General features: G+C 45.0%; 1 protein-coding gene across 1 annotated transcript in view; it reads right to left on the minus strand.

Moving 5' to 3' along the window:
* SPOP (speckle type BTB/POZ protein) overlaps positions 1 to 17,514 on the minus strand; it is a 35,345-nt gene extending 17,831 nt beyond the window's left edge. The window contains exons 1-5 of the mRNA XM_018552760.1: positions 17,369 to 17,514; positions 17,142 to 17,263; positions 13,482 to 13,633; positions 13,258 to 13,385; positions 10,620 to 10,797 (exon numbers count right to left, since the gene is read on the minus strand). Of these exons, the coding sequence (XP_018408262.1) occupies positions 10,620 to 10,797; positions 13,258 to 13,385; positions 13,482 to 13,633; positions 17,142 to 17,263; positions 17,369 to 17,446 (658 nt within the window). The 5' untranslated portion in view covers positions 17,447 to 17,514. The remainder of the gene's footprint in view (positions 1 to 10,619; positions 10,798 to 13,257; positions 13,386 to 13,481; positions 13,634 to 17,141; positions 17,264 to 17,368) is intronic.
* Positions 17,515 to 18,190: the final 676 nt, after the last annotated feature.

Below are 18,190 nucleotides of genomic sequence, written 5' to 3' on the forward strand. Positions count from 1 at the left end.
GGACGATTTTTTAACATGGAAGCCATTTCTAAAGGGCAACTTGCACTTATTTTAGGAGAATGTTTAGCTGGAAAGATAGACAGACGTCAGCTGGTTAGACAGGTGGACAGACAGGAAAAACCGGTAGGAAAATTGTGAGTTTTCTAGGGAACCCAAACATTTTCAGACCACATTTTTTGAGCACTTAAACGATCCGGTTTCCATGGGCAGCGACATGTTTTTTTTCTTCTTTCGCACCAGATCCCACCAGTACCCCAGAATGCATTCTGTGACACCCCGGTTTGGTTCTGTGTGAAATGTTCTTTGCCGGTGCACATGAAAGTCACTGCTTTATTTTTTTTCGTGGCCAAGAGAAGATTCCTCTGAAGTCACCGAGAGCCGTATTGCTCTTCATATTTGTATTTATTAACATGAGAGGAAGCTGACACTTCGGCTCCATCGCAGAGGCAAAATTATGTAACATCTACAGACTCAATAAAACAAGGCCGCTGGGAAAACCTGCCAGAAAAACCTGTGGAACGCTTTCAAGTATTAAGGAACCGAAGATCCAAAAGACGAACGCGGCAGTCAATTGCAATTTCCAGCAAAGCCCCTATAGAGACAACACGCGAAGGCTCCTTTTATGCAGTGGCGATGTGAAGTACACCTTGTACCCAACAAAAAGAGACGATCATTGATCTCTATAAAAGGAGGCCATGTGAGCCCGATGACGCAAACCCCTGCAGTCCCTTGATAGAAATTCAAGACAGAGAGTTTAAAGCAGGGGTGCCCACAAGGTCGATCGCGATCTACCAGTCGATCGCGTAGCGATCACTGGTAGATCGCCATGTCCTCTTCTCCCGCCGCTTCTCTGGATCCCCGCTGCCGAGAAGAAGTGAAGGAACCGGCGGTGGGGGAGGGCGGAGCCGCTGTCACAGAACTAATGCAGAGCGGTGAGAGAGATGCTCGGCCAGGATCTGACAGCCTGCGCCTCTCTCTCTCCTCACTGCTCGTCCGTTCTGTCACAGCGGCTCTGACCCCCAGCCCCCCCCCCCCCCCCCGGGACCCCCGTGTGCAAGGCCGAGCGGCAGAGGATCGGTACATGTCACTAGTATGTACCAATCCTCTGTGCAGGACAAACACTGGAGCGATCGGCTGATCACTCCAGTGTTTGTAAATAACTGGGGACACATAGTACTATGTGTCCCCAGTTATAAATGAATGAACAGGATGTGATTTATGGGATGAGTTTCTCAATGGGGAGAAGCACTCTGTACAGAGGCTCCATTCCGGTCCAGTGCGATCTGCAAAAATACTGCTCGCAGCATTTTTGCGGATCGCACTGGACTGGAACACAGGCACTAATGCAGGCGATCGCACTGTGGGCGAGGGGCCTGCCTGCGGAGCCTGGCTGCGGTGCCATTGACTTCAATGCACCGCCACGCCCCCTCCCGCCCCTGAATGCAGGTGTTTTTTCGTTGGTAGATCTCAATGAGCTCGTCATTTGAAAAGTAGATCTCCAGACGAAAAATAGTGGGCGCCCCTGGTTTAAAGTGTATCTCCATCCAGGATCTGTATGGATGATGTAGGGTGAGATGAGCTGCTGAGAAAATGAACTTCAGTGCCTCTGCTGTAAACTTTGAGGGTGAATTGCTCCACAGTGCCTGCAGCTACAGAGGTCAGTGTGGGATTATTTTAACACAAATTTACTGTTTTTCAAGAATATGTTGATACACAGGTTCACTTTACGTCCCCCACATGCACCTGCTGTAAGCTGTCCCCATTTAATGGGATATTAAAGCCTCCTTTTTTTTTTAAAGGTGTCCTACATGGAGACCAACCTTTGCTGCAGGCTGTTGCTGTTTTTCAAATTCCTTGTTTTCTTTCACAAAAGTTTTATTTGAAATTCCTTGTTTTCTAGTGGGCCCCAGCAGAAATCTTCCCCCCGCACGGGTGCCACCCGTGCGTGCTCGTAGTGGCTGTGTGCGTCCATAGACGCACACACACAGCCCTGTGGCAGGCCACGCCTCTTCTCACTTTGATTGATGGCAGAAGGAGCCTATGGATCCTCTGCCATCATTATCCTCCCCCCACAACCCGGAAGTTTGGGGAACGGAGGATCGCCTCGGGACCCGCGACAGGGACGAGCGTAGCGGACAGGTAAGTGTGAGGGGGACTGGGGTAGAAAAAAGGTGCTGGGCTGTTTTTACCCTAATGCAGAGAATGCATTAAGGTAAAAAAACACCCAGACCTTAATACTACTTTAAATTCCCAATTTAGCCCTACCCATGCAATCTAACCCAACTACATTCTAGATGATCAAACAGGGGGAAAAACAGAAAAGTTGAGTCCTTCTTAATGTGACTACAGAAGGGGGGGCAGTACTGGGAACTCAAGCAAAACAAAAGACAAACGCACTCAACAATTTGTTACCAGTTATACAGTAAGGTGCACACGAAATGGTAACAAATTGTTGAGTGCGTTTGTCGTTTGTTTTGCTTTACCGATTTGGTGCAGCGACGCATGGGGTTTCTCAGCTGCCAATGGGATGTGCGGGATCCCTTGTGTGTTTCTGTACCTTTAAGGAGGTGGGGCGTCCTCCTGACAGGCATGCACCCAATTTGATATCTTCTGCCCCATGTGCTCCAAGATGGAGACTCTCATAGTTTAGAGTTAGGACCGCACTATAAGAGGTGCCTTGGCGCGGCAGTGCGGCTTACACATCCTTTGCAGAAGACGTGTATCCAAACCTCTGTCATTGTCCTTAGTGGTGAGACAAGTTGTTTTACATGCTGGTTTGTGAGTGTGCCATGATGCCTTTCTAATGTTCTACAGTACTGGGAACTCAGACACGGAGATACGTACCCGGAAATTACACATATGGGGTGGTGCCCTTTTAAATAAAACACAGCAGACAATCATGAAAAGTACCTAACATTAGCGATAACTGTAATGCACTTTATCCATCCTGCACCATCAGTACTTGCCTTGCATAATATTCTAATTAGACGCTTGCCCACATTTCATTCTAATCTGTTCCGTAAAATGACTGTGGCGCCAGCTGCAAATTGCTAGCTATTTCGAGGAAAATGATATTTTTATGACAAAGGACTGATACACAGGTGCACCATTATACAACTCTGGGAACAAAATGAAAGTTATTCTTTAGTCTAAAAAAAACCCCCACAATTAATTCTCCAACTAAATGTTAGAGGGTAACTGCACTTACAATCCGAAATCCATGACACACCGTCACCTCCCGGCTTCTTCTATCAAATCTGTAATTGCAATAATAGACCTGGTGCCGCAAGAGAAGCCTCTGAATACACCACTTTTATGGAGGGGGAAGTAGGGGGTCAACCAGGGTTATGGGGATGCTGGCATACCGAGTTAACCACAGTACGGCTGTACCTATTATTTTCATAATCTATAACTTGGCCGATTATTTTTTTCGATGAATCGGATTAAAAAAATTAAAAATACCATATTTTATTTAAAATAAAATACACAAATGGAATGTTACAAACAGTTTACTTCAGAATAAAACTGCAAGCACAATTTTTTGGAATCGCACTGGAACGTACGGAACTGATCACTCAATGTTTGTTCTTCACAGTGAAGGATTAGTAAATACTTTACATATTTACCGGTCCTCTGTTCTCCATCCTGCCATAGCCGATGATCTCTCCTCCCCGCTGGCGCCGGCTGCAATGGTCTGTGTCCCCACTTCCACACAGGAAGGGGAGAGTAGCGGGGATCGGAAGGGACACACACTGCAGCGGGGAGGGGAGAGATGGCTTAGGGGAGCTCTCCTCACCGCTGGGCACTGCCTGCAGAGGTCTATGTGCCTTCCAATCTCCGCTGGGAGCAGAGGCAATCTGAGGGGACTCGTCGATAAGTCAACTAATCGATAATGAGAATCGTTGACGACTATTCTCTTTATCAATTACTATCAACAAAATTGATTTGTTGTTTCAGCCCTAAACCACGGGCCTTCCAAAGAGTCTAAGAACTCCAGACTCACCAGAGGTGTGGTCATGATGCCACAATCACGACAGCAGAGATTCTGTCTTGGTACCCCCACACATAATATCTCTGGCACCCCTTCCGCCTTCTCTAACAGCCAGGAAACCATTCTGTATCTTAGGACAGGTATGTTGTCCCAACTTGTCACTGATGTTTGATAGAAGTGCACAGCAGATAATCTCCCTTGGCCTAACCTGAAGATAGAAGTTCCGGTGCTACAGCAGCCACATGACCACAATTTTAGCTCAGCTTTGCAGGTATGTAAAGACCACAAAGAAGAAAAAAAATAGTGCAGTCACCAAGGAGTGGGAGGGAACCAGTGGCATATAACTGTTTGCATGCCAGAGTTTAAATGCTTGTACTTCTGCAGTGCACAGCTTATCTGCGGCCCAATGCCAGGAGTGCACACCTTATCCACTGCCCAATGCCAGGATGAAACTCGGAGATGCCAACTCAAAAGGAACTTCAACCATGCACCGCACACAGGTTTTTGTCCGCATTAAAAGCTCCTTTACTTTATTGCATAAGCATGGCCGTACAAAGCCGACAAGCTCCCATTTCGCACAGCAACGTTTCGCACCATGTCTAGTCCTTTGCCCTGGCAAGGGTGGCAAAAGTCAGGTAAGGCAGGCTTCTTTTGATGAACCTGACCTACCTATAGCTGCATCTTTATAATCTCAATGAAAAAAAGAAAACTTTTCAAAGTCTTGGCCTCTAATGCGGCTTCACCGCTCTACTCCATACCCAGAATTGCCAGGTAAAGTTGCTGGCTGCAATGGAACAAGGAGCTGCTAGGGAGCTCAGGTAAGGCAAGTATATTGGGGTAAGAGAATGCCGTTTCCAGAAAGACCATCACCATGCCCTGCCTGGGTAAGGTGACAGTGCCTCTTTAATACCTTCTGGATCATCAATGCAGTGACTTAAAGTAATGCAACTAGATGATAAACTTTTTTGGGGGTCGGAACCTCAGTTACTGCATTGGTACTTCCTTGGGTCGTATATTTCTCCACTTATGGTCTTCCTGTCACTGGAAAAGGAAGTGAGAAGAAATCTTAAGGTCACAGAGTAATAAAATCTAAGACAGGCACTAACTCTTTTTAGCTCTATCAGTCCTGAACCCCATACTATATTAGTTCCCTAAACCAACTGTCTCAATTGCCGCATAGTAAGAGTACAAAATGCAATGATTTCTAGTTTATCTGTAAAGCTCAGTTATTTATTTTGAATGCAAATCTCCAAGCATCCTACCCCCACCCCCCTGCGCCACAGTCCACACTTCCCATTGTAAGCCTATAATTTATGGCCCGCAATAAACAATGGGTGACAGTTGTATATTTTACAGCGCCAATTTAAAAGAGCGCGGCTCTGGATCCTAAGCCCTGCTGGCACTTCTTCCAGTTAATCTAATGCTTTCATACCCTGAAAACTAAGGAATTAGTTAGCACTGCAAAGATTTAATTGAAAGGAGATCAGCTGCCAGCCTATCAAACGTGAAGCAGGGTGACACGAGGCAAAGCATTGTGGGAGTCTGATCAGAAACGAGTCACACTTTGTAGTCATAACAGTTGTGCTTGATGCAGACTAATTGGTCACAAGAATGTCTCAAAGCTGCTTTGTGCTGAAATATTATCTAATATTTATGTTGCAGTAATATTGTTAAACACACTGGATCATTGTGATGAAAAGACAATATGGTGTAAATTAAATCATGAACAGTAAAAGTTATTTTTTCTTATATTAAAGGCCAACTCTAGCCAACTTTTGGTTAGCTCAGAATAGAACAGGGACGGGCAAGAAGATCTCTTTAAAAACATTACAAAGCCATCCACAACTCTGCCCCAGGCTATATCTCAAAGTATCCCCTTAACCGTCCCCCTCCGCTCCTCCATAGACCTCCTGCTTTCCAGCTCCCTCCATAGACATCCTGCTTTCCAGCTCATTTGTCAAATCCTCCCATGCTCGCCTCCAGGACTTCTCTAGTCTCTCCCATCCTCAGGAACTCTTTACCGCAACCTATCTCACTATCTCCCACTTTGTCTGCCTTTAGGTGATCCCTTTAGACTTTAGGAAGCCTATCCCACCTCAACCTAACCACTGAACCATCACGTTCTCAAACAATTCATGCCCACACAGCTACCTACTCATGTATCACTTCTCCCTCCCTTTTAGATTGTAAGCCCTCACGGGCAGGGCCCTCCTTACCATCTTGTCTTGTATTGTGATTGTAATGTCTTCCTTATATTGTAAAGCGCTGCGCAAACTGTTGGCGCTATATAAATCCTCTATAATAATAATAACACTAAAGTACATTCTGAAGTTAAAAAATTCAAAGATTCATTCAATATTGCACATGGAAGTTGGTGAACAGGTATTAAGAGCCTTAAGACGCCCATACACCTTGCGATTGTCGTTCGAAAACCGAACGCCATCGGGTTTTCGTACGATAATCGGCCCGTTGATGGGAAGTGAACGATCACAATTACTGTACTTCTGGCCAAATTTCCTCGGTCAGGCTGGAAAACTTTTTTCGAATTGTACAATTGATGGATTAGTGTCGTTTTCGTACGAAGAAAAAAAAAAATTCCCAACATCAACACAGCACATGCGCAAACGAAAATCCGTTCTGTCGATCGACGAAATTCAGTCAGTTAGTATTGCTGACGAACGATAAGCGAAATTGACATTGGTCTGTGCATGATGGGGTATTGGAGCGGAAATCGAACGACGGTTCGATGACGGGACGAAAGCAATCGAACGATAGTCGTAAGGTGTATGGCCAGCTTAAGGGTCCCGTGTAGAAAGGCGAGTAGTATACGTTCAGCATTTATGATATACTCCACAAAAGGAACACACACTGCTGCTACCGAAGGTGCTGATATAAAAGATTGGGTGTAGGTGAGCCAAGGATTCCATCTAAGTTCCCTATGGCATTGGGAATCTAAATTCAATTTTCATTAACCCCATAGTTCTCCTTTAAAGACAGGTACATCCTTTGGCGGAATAGTAATCACTTTGTTAGGTGGGACCCTGCCAGATCCGCAGTGGGGGCAGAACACTTTTGAACAAAGTCTTCTGTAAACAGATACAAGGGTAATAGGCAATCGGGGGAGTAAACATTTTGTCCATGAGTTGTCCAACAGCAGGTTCAGTGGAAATGGTCTTTGTGGTCTTAGGGGGTTATAAAGAATCCAAGACTAGGAATAGCACTGGTAGAAGCGACAGGCTGATGCTTTAGTTTCAGAGTGATACACACTGCATCAAAAAGAGCCAAAACAGTATTCTTTTCATTTGGGAGTAATACCGGTAGCAAAATACTCAGGTTCAAGCTGAGAGTGCTATTGTCACTCAGCCTGATCAGCCTACTTACAAAGAGTGTCTTCAGGGACAGGGCAAACACTGATGTAAGGCCAACAGCTACATACCTAAAAAGCATTTTATGGCTAACCTGTTACCAGAAAGTAGTCTTGAAGGTGCCTTATGCGAAACTCGGTGCCTGAAGGTCACTTCAAGGCTAGCCCCCAATATCCAGTCTAGCAGGGTCCGTACACCATAGGTGCAGTTGGGAACACCATCTCTAGCAGCTTCGGAAAGAAGAACATTGACTGAAGGACTGGATTCTCAGTCCCTCTGGGCTGCTAGACTGGTACCTGTAGCCTCTTCTCTCCTGTGCTCCGTTGGTCTAAGGGTCACTGAAGTCATCACATCTGATGACCTACATTAGACGCTTGGGACGTCGGGGGGGGGTGAGTGCTGACAGGATTGGGATTGAGGATCAGGTGAGCAAAGCCAATTTATTTGAGCCCCCTAGACAAAATTAGCACTTATCTCTTCCAGTGTGGGGGTAGCCCCACTGCTAGGGTAGAGTTTTTTCTACCCGGAGTTCTTCTTTACATGCATATATGCAAAAGCCATGAATAGCTATGGCATTTAGTTAAAAGTTTAATTTCAGGATTACTGGTCAATGGGATCTCTCATATTTCTGTCCTCACAGGTTTACTTTTAACCGCATCTATATAAGGGCCTCCAAATGAATACCGAAATACGCCAATATATGCACAGGGCACTTTACAGACAAGATAGAGAAGAAAAAAAGGAAGACAACCAAAAACAAAATCAACTGCCAATAGCCACAATATCCTCTTCAAACCCACAAACAGCATGCGACGTGGCAATAATCCCAAAAAAGCTAAACGGTGATCACAGTTTTGCCCTCAGCAACCAGGTCCAGGCTATTTCCTACATAGTAAAGAAAAGAAAGCAACTCTTACTAAGGAGCATATCACTGTATCCTCCCAGTTTTATCAACTTCCACACCCATATCTCTAATCTGCATTCATTCAGCAGACATTCTGCAATTCAAACCCAGGGTGAAGGTCACATGACCGAGTTGCCAATAACAACCACTCTGCCTCTTTAACTGTAAGCTAGAAAAGCGACAGCTGGAACCCGATTGGTTGCCATGGACATTATAGACTTTTCTTCCCTCTTGCTTAAATCAATCAACTGCAATGTATCAAGCAAAAGGAAATGCAACTGTATCGTGTGCTGACAGATGTCCCTTGGAAGCTCGTATGCCAAAGAAGGAACTTGTAGCATAAAATAGACCTGAGAATTTCCATAATGTATATATGTAGATTGTCAGCCAACTGCTACAGGAATGACAGGATTATCTACCGACACTGCTTCCAAGATGGAGATATTTTCAGGAAGAAATAACAGGCAGCACCCAAATTCATTTCAACTGTGTTAAAGGGAGAGTGCACTCAAAAGTGATATTTATTTTATTATTGTGAGCTTAGTCAGCCAGTGGTTTGTTTCTTTGCAATGGAACAGACAAACCCCAGATCTGGTTCCTGGTTCTGAACCAACAAACCCCAGATCTGCTCTCTAGTACTACTACAGAGGTGCATTCCTGATAATGTAAATAAAAGTGCCTGCTCGTCCTTACCCTACACTTCTATGCCACCCTAACTGCCCAGATGTGTTGTATTTGCATTGGGTTTGTGCTGGTCAATTTTTCACTGATCCACTCTTACAATAAAATCATTGTTTTAATATTCTGTTCTAAAACAGGAATTTTCAAATGATTTTCTGTACAATTTCATCAAATGGAAGATGAAAGTGATCAGATGAGTAGAGGTAGGGATGCACCGAAATTTTGGGCGAAAAAAATGGTACTATGGGCAAAATGCCGATAGTACCAAAACTGACGGAAATGCAGCGCATCCCCAGCTTCTCTGCTCCCCACTGGCCGCCGGTCTATGTCTCCTCTGACTCCCGCTGCTTTACCCCACCTGTGTCGGCAGAGGCAGCAGGGACTGGAGGGGACACAGCTGATCCAGTTGCCTAGCGGGAGGAGAGAATCTGTCAGGAGGCAGAGCGGGGCGATGCAGGGAGGAGAACTTGGCTTCTGTGACAGGCAGAGCAGTCAGCTGATTGTTGAGTGTTTGTAAATAACTGAGGACATTGTAAGCATACTATGTCCCTAGTTATGAATGAACAGGAAGTGCTGTACATCACTTCCTGTTCATTCATGATTGTGGATATAGTAAACAGAAACTCCTCAGTTTATGAATGAACAGGAAGGGGAATGTACTGAAAATGGGAACAGGATGTACTGAGAGCTTCCTGTTTATTGAGTGCTCCAGAAAAAGAGATTGAGGACTCAGTGTGCTTGATCTCCTTTAAAAGGAAAATATCATGGGTCTAAATAGACCCCTGATGTTTCCCCAAGGCCACTAACAGTAAAAATAAATAAATATATATAATAAAAATAAAATAAATTAAACAAATACATTTTTTATTTTAAAAAAAAGTAATTTTCGGTTTCACAATTTTTTATATTTTAGTTTCTTTCTAAAAATGTAATGTTGGTGCATCCCTAAGTAGAGGAACTCAGATCTTTTTTTCCAAGCCCATTGTATACGATTTGAAGCAATTAATCAATTCTGAAAAAGTTGCTTTCGATTTCCCTTTCCTTTTTACAAAAAACTTTTGGCATGGAAAGCAATCATGTTGATGGAGGTGAATTTTGGATGGTGCATCAGACATCTGATTGAATATAACAATCAGACCAAGCAGTCAATGACATGAAAAACAAAAAAAGGATGTATGCCCAGCATAAGCCCATCCCCTACAAGCAATTAGTCTTTCCACCACCAAGCATATAACAATAGGATCTGGAGGAAGTGCCCATGTGCACACATAAGGGAGTACAGGGAATGTGCGTGCCTATATACAGCCTATATGTGCATTTACCTTATCTGGGTGCTGTACGCAACATCAGAAGGCCTTAAGAATCAAGCAACATGAATTGTTTCTACGTTACCCATGTCTCACATATCTGCTTCTTATTTTAGGCTTGGTACAAACATGCGGCAGACGCTGCTGCATGTCAAGCACCTGTGAAAGTTTGTCAGTGCCAACGAACAAAGGAACTTTAGGGTTAAACAAGGGAAAGTGCTGCCAATGCGAGCCAGATTGCTTTTCTGCATTACGTCATTCAGTCTCTGACCAGTAAGCAGCAATGATTGAAAACCGATGGCCTCCTGCTCATTGGCTTCACACCAATACATTGTTACATGTGGATGGCAAAACTCTCAAAGTGAACAGACCTGCAAGGATGGCTTTGTGTGCTTTGAATTCCTGCCCAGCAACACATAGGCAGCAGTCAGTGAAACGAGAGTTCTCCCATAATCCTCCGAGTTCGTCAGCAAGACGGCATTCCGGTACCTTCACCATGTTCATGGTGTTCTGTCCAGAAATGTTAACAGAATCTTGAACCACGCTGACCTAGGGAGAATGAAAGATGGCAATGTAAAGATACAGCTTGGGTCACAAATGTACAGGAACTCCAGTAATGTACTGTTGGATCCCATCGCCAACACTACAGCATTTTATGTCATAGCAAAATCAAGCAAGTGAGGGTATGTCCACTATTAGCTTAAACTCAAGCCGCAGCACATTTACCATAACCAACAATGCAAGAAGAGGTCCTTTATCTAAGCGAATCGTGATGGTGATCAGTCCAAAAGGATAAGTGGTTTAGATCATGAGATCAGGGGGGATGTAGGCTTAGGTGCATGCTACTAGCCTTCAGTCATGTTCGGGTGCAGTTCACAGTCATCAGCTCAGAGTATCCCAATATTGGGTGGGTGTACTGAATACTCAGAGTTTACTGTCTAAATTTAGGGGAGGGTTGTGCGGGTCACTAGAGAAGGACATAGGTGTGTCACAAGTCAGTGGTTTACATTGGAGATGTACCAAAAAACAGAACTATATTCAGCGCTCCCAAAAACGAAAGGTGTGGGGATTCGTGGGGTAGGTGGGCTGGATGGTATGCGGCTCTGACAGAACAGGCGGAGAATACCTGTATATACTATACTTGACGAATATCTGACTGGGCTTGTTATGTTATTTTGTTTGCATTGGAGATGTCAGGACATCGATCCAGGGTAAGTTGAGGAGGTACACAGGTGAAGGGTCAAGGAATAATTGTCTGGGAGAAGTGCAGTCCAGCAGCATGCAGTGTTATGGTGGCAAAGGGCAAGCCGAACACATCTGCAGTGACATATTTGTGCAGTTCCACCTAACACATTTTGTATACAGCAAAGGCCCCATATCCGAGTGGCTTTTTCAAAGTATGGTATTGAAACTAGGGATTCGCCGATACCGGTTTTTCGGTATCGAGTAGCGATATTTATATTTCAGTACTCGCCAATACAGAGTATCGATACCAGTAGTTCCAATCAGGCAATCAGGAAGCCGGGCAGCGTGTCATTACCTGAACATTCAGCATTGAGCCAGCTCCCTGGCCAATCAGGAAGCCGGCTTCATGTTCCCTCGCAGCACTAGCGGTCAAAGGAAATCTCACGCTGACTGGAAGTCCCAGTATCGGAGCAATTGGGCGAGTACGAGTACTCACCCAAATACTTGGTATCCACACAAATACTAGTATCAGTGCATCCCCAATTGAAACAGCAGCAATGTTTCCATTCAGGAATAGACAGCCAAGGCTTGACGAATACCTGACTGGACTGGTATAAGCAAACCTGAGCAAAAGTGGTTCTTTAATAGGGAACATGCATATCAGGAGGCCTGTGAAGAGCCATGAGCTGGATGAATGGTGTATAACAAAGTGTAAAGTGGGGGAGTTACGGAAAAGGGGATGGTAGGACAAGAGTGAGTACTAGCATGTAGTATCTCTTCTTAAATGCAATGAAAAAAATCATCTTTAATAGCCAAGTCTCTCCATTATAAACAGCTACAATGTTATTGGTTGATAGGTAATACTATTGCCAATTGCTCTTTGCCATTAAAAGGAGAACTATGAGGTGGGTGTTTTTTACTCACCTCATAGTTCTAGCCGACCTGTGACAATGAACTGTCACAGGTCGGCTCAGTAGATCGGGAAGTGAGCGAACATATACGGGCGTTCGCTCACTTCTCGATCCTGTCACTGCTCTCTGCCGTGACAGGGGAGGGACTGGATTCCCCCCTCCCCGCTCCGATCCTCCAGCGCTGACTGGTGGAATGGACAGGGGAGGGGACAGCTGGCTCTGCCTCTAGATAGGCAGAGCCAGCTGTCACTCACGCAGCTGGGCGGATGCAGACATAATTGTCAGGATCCGCTTCAGCTGCGACGTCTCAGTATACCGCGAGCTGTAATTCGCGGTATCGCGGTATATTGAGCTTAGGGTGACAGGAGGACGCTAGTTTGTGTCCTCCGTTACCCTTCGGAGAACTATGGGGAAAAGCCTTAACCCCATAGTTCTCCTTTAAAGGCAATTTACTTGCAAAGAAAAATGTTAAAAATCCTTGGAAAAAAATAGGCGGCATACTTACCTGGCCACCGCCTGTGCCTTGGAGCATCACTCTCTTTAATAGCAACCCCACCTGAACATTCTTAAGCATCTGACACACTTTCGCTTGTGTGCATGCTGTGGTTCCTGACTACGGGTGGAACCACAGCAAGCAGCAGGTGACCAGGTATCCGATACACCCAGAAGTGCATTGAAAGCTTAAGATTCTTTTGCTGGCATAGCTCTCAACGAGAGCAGAGATCTGAAGCATGGGCAAGCATACCTCTTCTGTACAGGGAAATTAGATCTTACTTCTGGTAATAGAGTCAGTATAAGTAAGCCTAGTTTTCAACTGTTACATACACAATGCCTGGACAAGAGGGCCCAACTGCATACAGGTTTCACATAAGATAATCTACACATGCATATATGCTTAACTGCCAGGACATACCTCGCAGAACAAGGTCAGCTTATCATCCGGAAGAAGGCCATTGGCCTCATCGAGCAGGAAATCTCTGCGAATGAACTTCTTAAAGCCCCAGTCTTTTCCTTGAACAAAGCGGTAAGCTCGCTGGCTCTCTAAAAGAAGACGATGTGTACATTGGTTAAAAGGCTGCAAAGGAAAGTACAACATAATTGCTAGACCCCAAACAGCAAGCTAGGCAGGCCACTTACCCATTGCCTTGGTTTCTTCACCCTTAGCATTAAGGATGGAGAATTTGAATTTGGCGCGCACCTCACTCTTTGGACAGCTGACCAGCAGCAGGTAGAGAGACAAATAGTCCTTGCTCTCTTCATCTAATCCTTTAGGATTTACACGGAGGCACCTGGGAGATAATAGGTAAGCGTTAGGACACATTTTAAATAATAGGACAAAATATACTTCTGAGCTTTATGTTGGGTCTGTAATACAATAATATAATGTAGTATGGAAGTAGGGCAGAGACGCGACACTTTGCTCTTCCAGTGATGGAAATTTTAATTGTGTAAGGCCTATTCTAGTCCTTGTGTGCCTCCCTGCCCTTTACCTACTACCATGGCAACACTAAATGAAGAAACAGATTTCAAGCATATCACTTTTAAGTGGATCTGTGCTTAACGGAAAGCTATAAAAAGCCCAGACTACTTTTATTTGTAAGTCACAAATGCCTATTCCTTGCTCCTCTCTGTTCCTGGGGACCGACTTCATGGCTAAGCTCCACCAAATACCTTTCTAATAAAGGTGCCCTTAGTGGTCAAGGAGTCTGTCTGATTTGGGCCTATTAGTTTAAGGAGATTTCTGCAACATGTGTCCACACCTACATTAGATGCGGCTTCCCGCTCCTTTAAAATGTTCCTTTCTTCTTTGTTCAGCCGCTCATTATGTCTGCCTCCGCCTTCCTGTTTTAGGGTGGCTTCTTTGCCTAACAGGGTCTTATGGAGTCACCTGTTTTGCGTGCTCCCATTGTAAGACTACAGCCCTACGTGAGAACGCCGCTTGTGCCAACACACATAGGCAGCCCGAGAGGACAACAAACAGAGCTGCTTTCAATTACTTCCCTTGGCAGAGGAGCAGAAACATGTCTTCAGTGTGCAGTTCTCTAGGGCTGTCTGTGTGACCACAGGTGCCCAGAGCATCCCAGGTTGCTAAGAGATCTTAGCAACCTATGAAGCTCTGTCCAGCTTCCCACCCAGATCACTGATATCACTGGTCACCATGAGATGAGCAGGACACTACATGGCTGGCATCCCTCCCATCCCCTGGCAACCAGTGACGTCAGTGAGCTGGGAGGGACGCCAGACAGAGCTGCAGGAACCAGAGGTAACAAGCATCCATGGCCAGCACCAACACCCAATCCCTCACGGACATGACCATTCACCACCAGCAACCCCACCCCAGGCGGGGAATAGTGTAGGAACAGCCCTGGTTGAATGTATTTTTGTAGCTTATCCAAGCCACTTCCAAAAAGTATAGGAAGCTACCTGTGCCACCTGCGTGGCTGGGGTAACTTCCTCACACTCATTAGGCAGGAAAGTGGCTTGGGGAACCTACGAAACAAGTCCAGCTGTATGCGACTAACTACACAAGTTTTTACATTCCCTTACACACATTGAAGAGAATTTTCTCTGCATTATGCATCAGTCACTCCTTTAATGCAGGAAGCAGAACGCGTGAACTGTTATTTTTTTACTGCACAGAGCAAACATGAGTTTGTTTTTAACACCCCCGATTAAAAAAAACTTGCCTAAAAAAGCTGAACCTGCAAAAAATAGGATTTTGTACTCCCCGTAAAATCCTTTTCTCTCCGTTCATTGAAAGGACACAGGGAACAGATCGTAGATCATGTACCGTAGGCCTGTGTCCTTCAATGAACAGGAGGGGAAAAACAAGCAAATGCCCACGCTGCCGAAAACTGCCTTAATGCTCAAAGTATCTTCTGACAGCAACACTTTGAATAGCACGCATATCCTGTGTCCTAGCTAGACTGTGCGGTTCCTGCCATTGACCCGTACATGACTACAGAACAGTAGTGACATAGGGATCGGCAGGAGGAACCAGCCAGCACAGGAGATCGACACTCCGAATAGTGTTGGTTTCAGAAGAGACTTCAGCTGTGGGATTTCTTTGAGTGTGTGCAATGTTCTGCGTTTCTATGTCTGTCTTTGTCCCGGTGAGAGGAATCTCTCCTATTCATCCTGCTAACAAGTCACAGGAACAGAAAGTAAGCAGGAATGCAACTGGAACAGAAAGAGAGAGGAAATATAGTAATAGTAACAAGTGTCCAAGGTGGGCTTTCCCCACACTTCCTGCATGTCTCTGGGACAGGAAGAAAAAAAAAATCCACAGGGAATATACACAGCACTCTCTATGAAATGAGATTTGGTTGGATTTCTACCCTAAAGTGATATTAAAGTCAAAATGCTGTTAGGATTTATAAAACGCTGATTATATCACCTACAACGGATGCTGAGCACTGGCCATGATATCATGTTTTCAGGTGGCTCCTTACCCTGCAAGGTTCCTTTGGAACCAGCACTGTGTGTGGCTAGTGAGCGGTTTGTGTCTTCCCAAATGCACAGCCACAGCAAGAGACCGCTAGTATATGGGCAGCTGCTGGAGACTGCTCTGTCTCTTGTGATCGTGCACTAGACAGGAGGTTCGGGGAAGTGCAGCTGAGAGAGTTGGAGCTGTTCATAAACATGATGCCTGTAGGTTCTTGGGCAAAAATGTAAAGAAATACTTTGCTAGGCGATGTATATCTGAATTCATTTGAGTGTTTAACACTACTTTTAAGTTGAGACCCCCAAAACCAAGTTTGAAAGCATGCTAGACCATATATACCGGATGATTATTAAAAAGTAGGACAAAGGAAAGGACAGGGTCGCTCACAACAACTGTATAATATATATCATATATACACACACACCTATACATATATATATATACATATATATACACACACCTATCAGAAGGATAATGCGCCCTGCCATACTGCAAAAAATGGTTTAAGACTGGTTTGAGGAACCCAATGGGGGGAATTTATCAAAACTGGAGCAGAACGAATCTGGAGCAGTTGCCCATGGCAACCAATCAGCTTCTCTCTTCAATTTGCTCGGGTAAGATTTGAAAATGAGACAGAGAAGCTGATTGGTTGCAGTGCAATCTGCTCCAGACTTTGTCTGCTCCAGATTTGATACATTCCCCTGAATGGGTTTGAGGTGTTGACTTGGCATCCAAATTCTCCAGATCTCCATCCAATCAAACATCTGTGGGACGTGCTGGAAAAAACAAGACTGATCCATGGAGGCCCCACCTCACTACTTACAGGATCTGCTACTGACTGCTTGGTGCCAGATACCACAGCATACCTTCAGAGGTCTAGTGTAGTCCATGCCTCAACAAGTCAGGAAAAGTGGGACCTACTCAATATTAGGTGGGTGGTCATAATGGCTGATCGGTGTATATAATGTATATTTTAATGAGTAAGCAAAAAACAGCTTAACCCGATTGGCTGCCATAATGAAGACACAAGTAAGGACTCTAAAGGATAAATTATGAAACCCTGCCATAGATGAGCATGTATAACCAGAGACTGCTATTCCAGAATCAGCAGCTTAGATCAGGGGTGGGCGTGTTATGCAATTCAGGAGCCAGTCTGTCCAATCCAGGAGCCAGCAGGATAGTTTATAGGAGCTCGCTCAATTGACAGCAACCTCAAAGGTTTGGTTCCAGCTGTAATATTTCAGTAGCATCGATGACCTGGATCAGGGGATTCGGCACCTAGGCCACCATTTGGCACAGATGCTAACAACAGATCTGCACAACGACCTTCATACCATTCATCTGATACTCACCATTTGAGCTTATCATTGGCTCCCGAGGAGAAAGTGGAGCTTTTGATCACCTCCCCCATCTCCTCTCGGCAGAAACTAAAGTTATTGATAGTCCACATGTAGGAAAACTTTACGACTTTGATCTGTCGGGACATAAACAAAGGCCAAACATTGATTGAAAGCCCATAGGAAAACCAAGAGCTGACCGAGCAAGGTCCTATAAAGGAAAACTCTAAAGAAAAGGTTACCTGTGTGTAACACCAGCTTTCAGCCACAGGGCCAGTGGACATCTCAGCCGGGGGAGGGGGACTTGGTACTCGCGACATCGCCAGTTTGATGGGTTTTGTGAGGCAGAGAAAAGAGCCCTGACGGGCCTTCTCCTAATGACAACAGACACAAATAAAGATCAACGAAGCTTATAAACCTCATACAACGCACGTTATCGCGATCAGTAACAGACACGCTGTTTGACTGGCTGCCATGCCAGTCTAGTGCCGCGTCAATACCCAAACAGCATGTGGATACGGTCGTTGCTCTGCCAATAGTTTTCCACCCGGCTCCTTTAATATTTAAATCAACACCTGAAGCCGGGTGGTACCAACAAGGCCATCCACGGCTTGAAATTAGGACAATTCACCTGGAATTGGCCAAAATTTGAGCCGTGTATGGTAAACTTTAAAGGAAGGCAGGAAAGTGGCTTGGGGAACCTACGAAACAAGTCCAGCTGTATGCGACTAACTACACAAGGTTTTACATTCCCTTACACACATTGAAGAGAATTTTCTCTGCATTATGCATCAGTCACTCCTTTAATGCAGGAAGCAGAACGCGTGAACTGTTATTTTTTTACTGCACAGAGCAAACATGAGTTTGTTTTTAACACCCCCGATTAAAAAAAACTTGCCTAAAAAAGCTGAACCTGCAAAAAATAGGATTTTGTACTCCCCGTAAAATCCTTTTCTCTCCGTTCATTGAAAGGACACAGGGAACAGATCGTAGATCATGTACCGTAGGCCTGTGTCCTTCAATGAACAGGAGGGGAAAAACAAGCAAATGCCCACGCTGCCGAA

The sequence above is a fragment of the Nanorana parkeri genome, unplaced genomic scaffold (genome assembly GCF_000935625.1).
Source record: "Nanorana parkeri isolate BGI_ZX_2015 unplaced genomic scaffold, ASM93562v1 scaffold96, whole genome shotgun sequence".
Classification (NCBI taxonomy): domain Eukaryota; kingdom Metazoa; phylum Chordata; class Amphibia; order Anura; family Dicroglossidae; genus Nanorana; species Nanorana parkeri.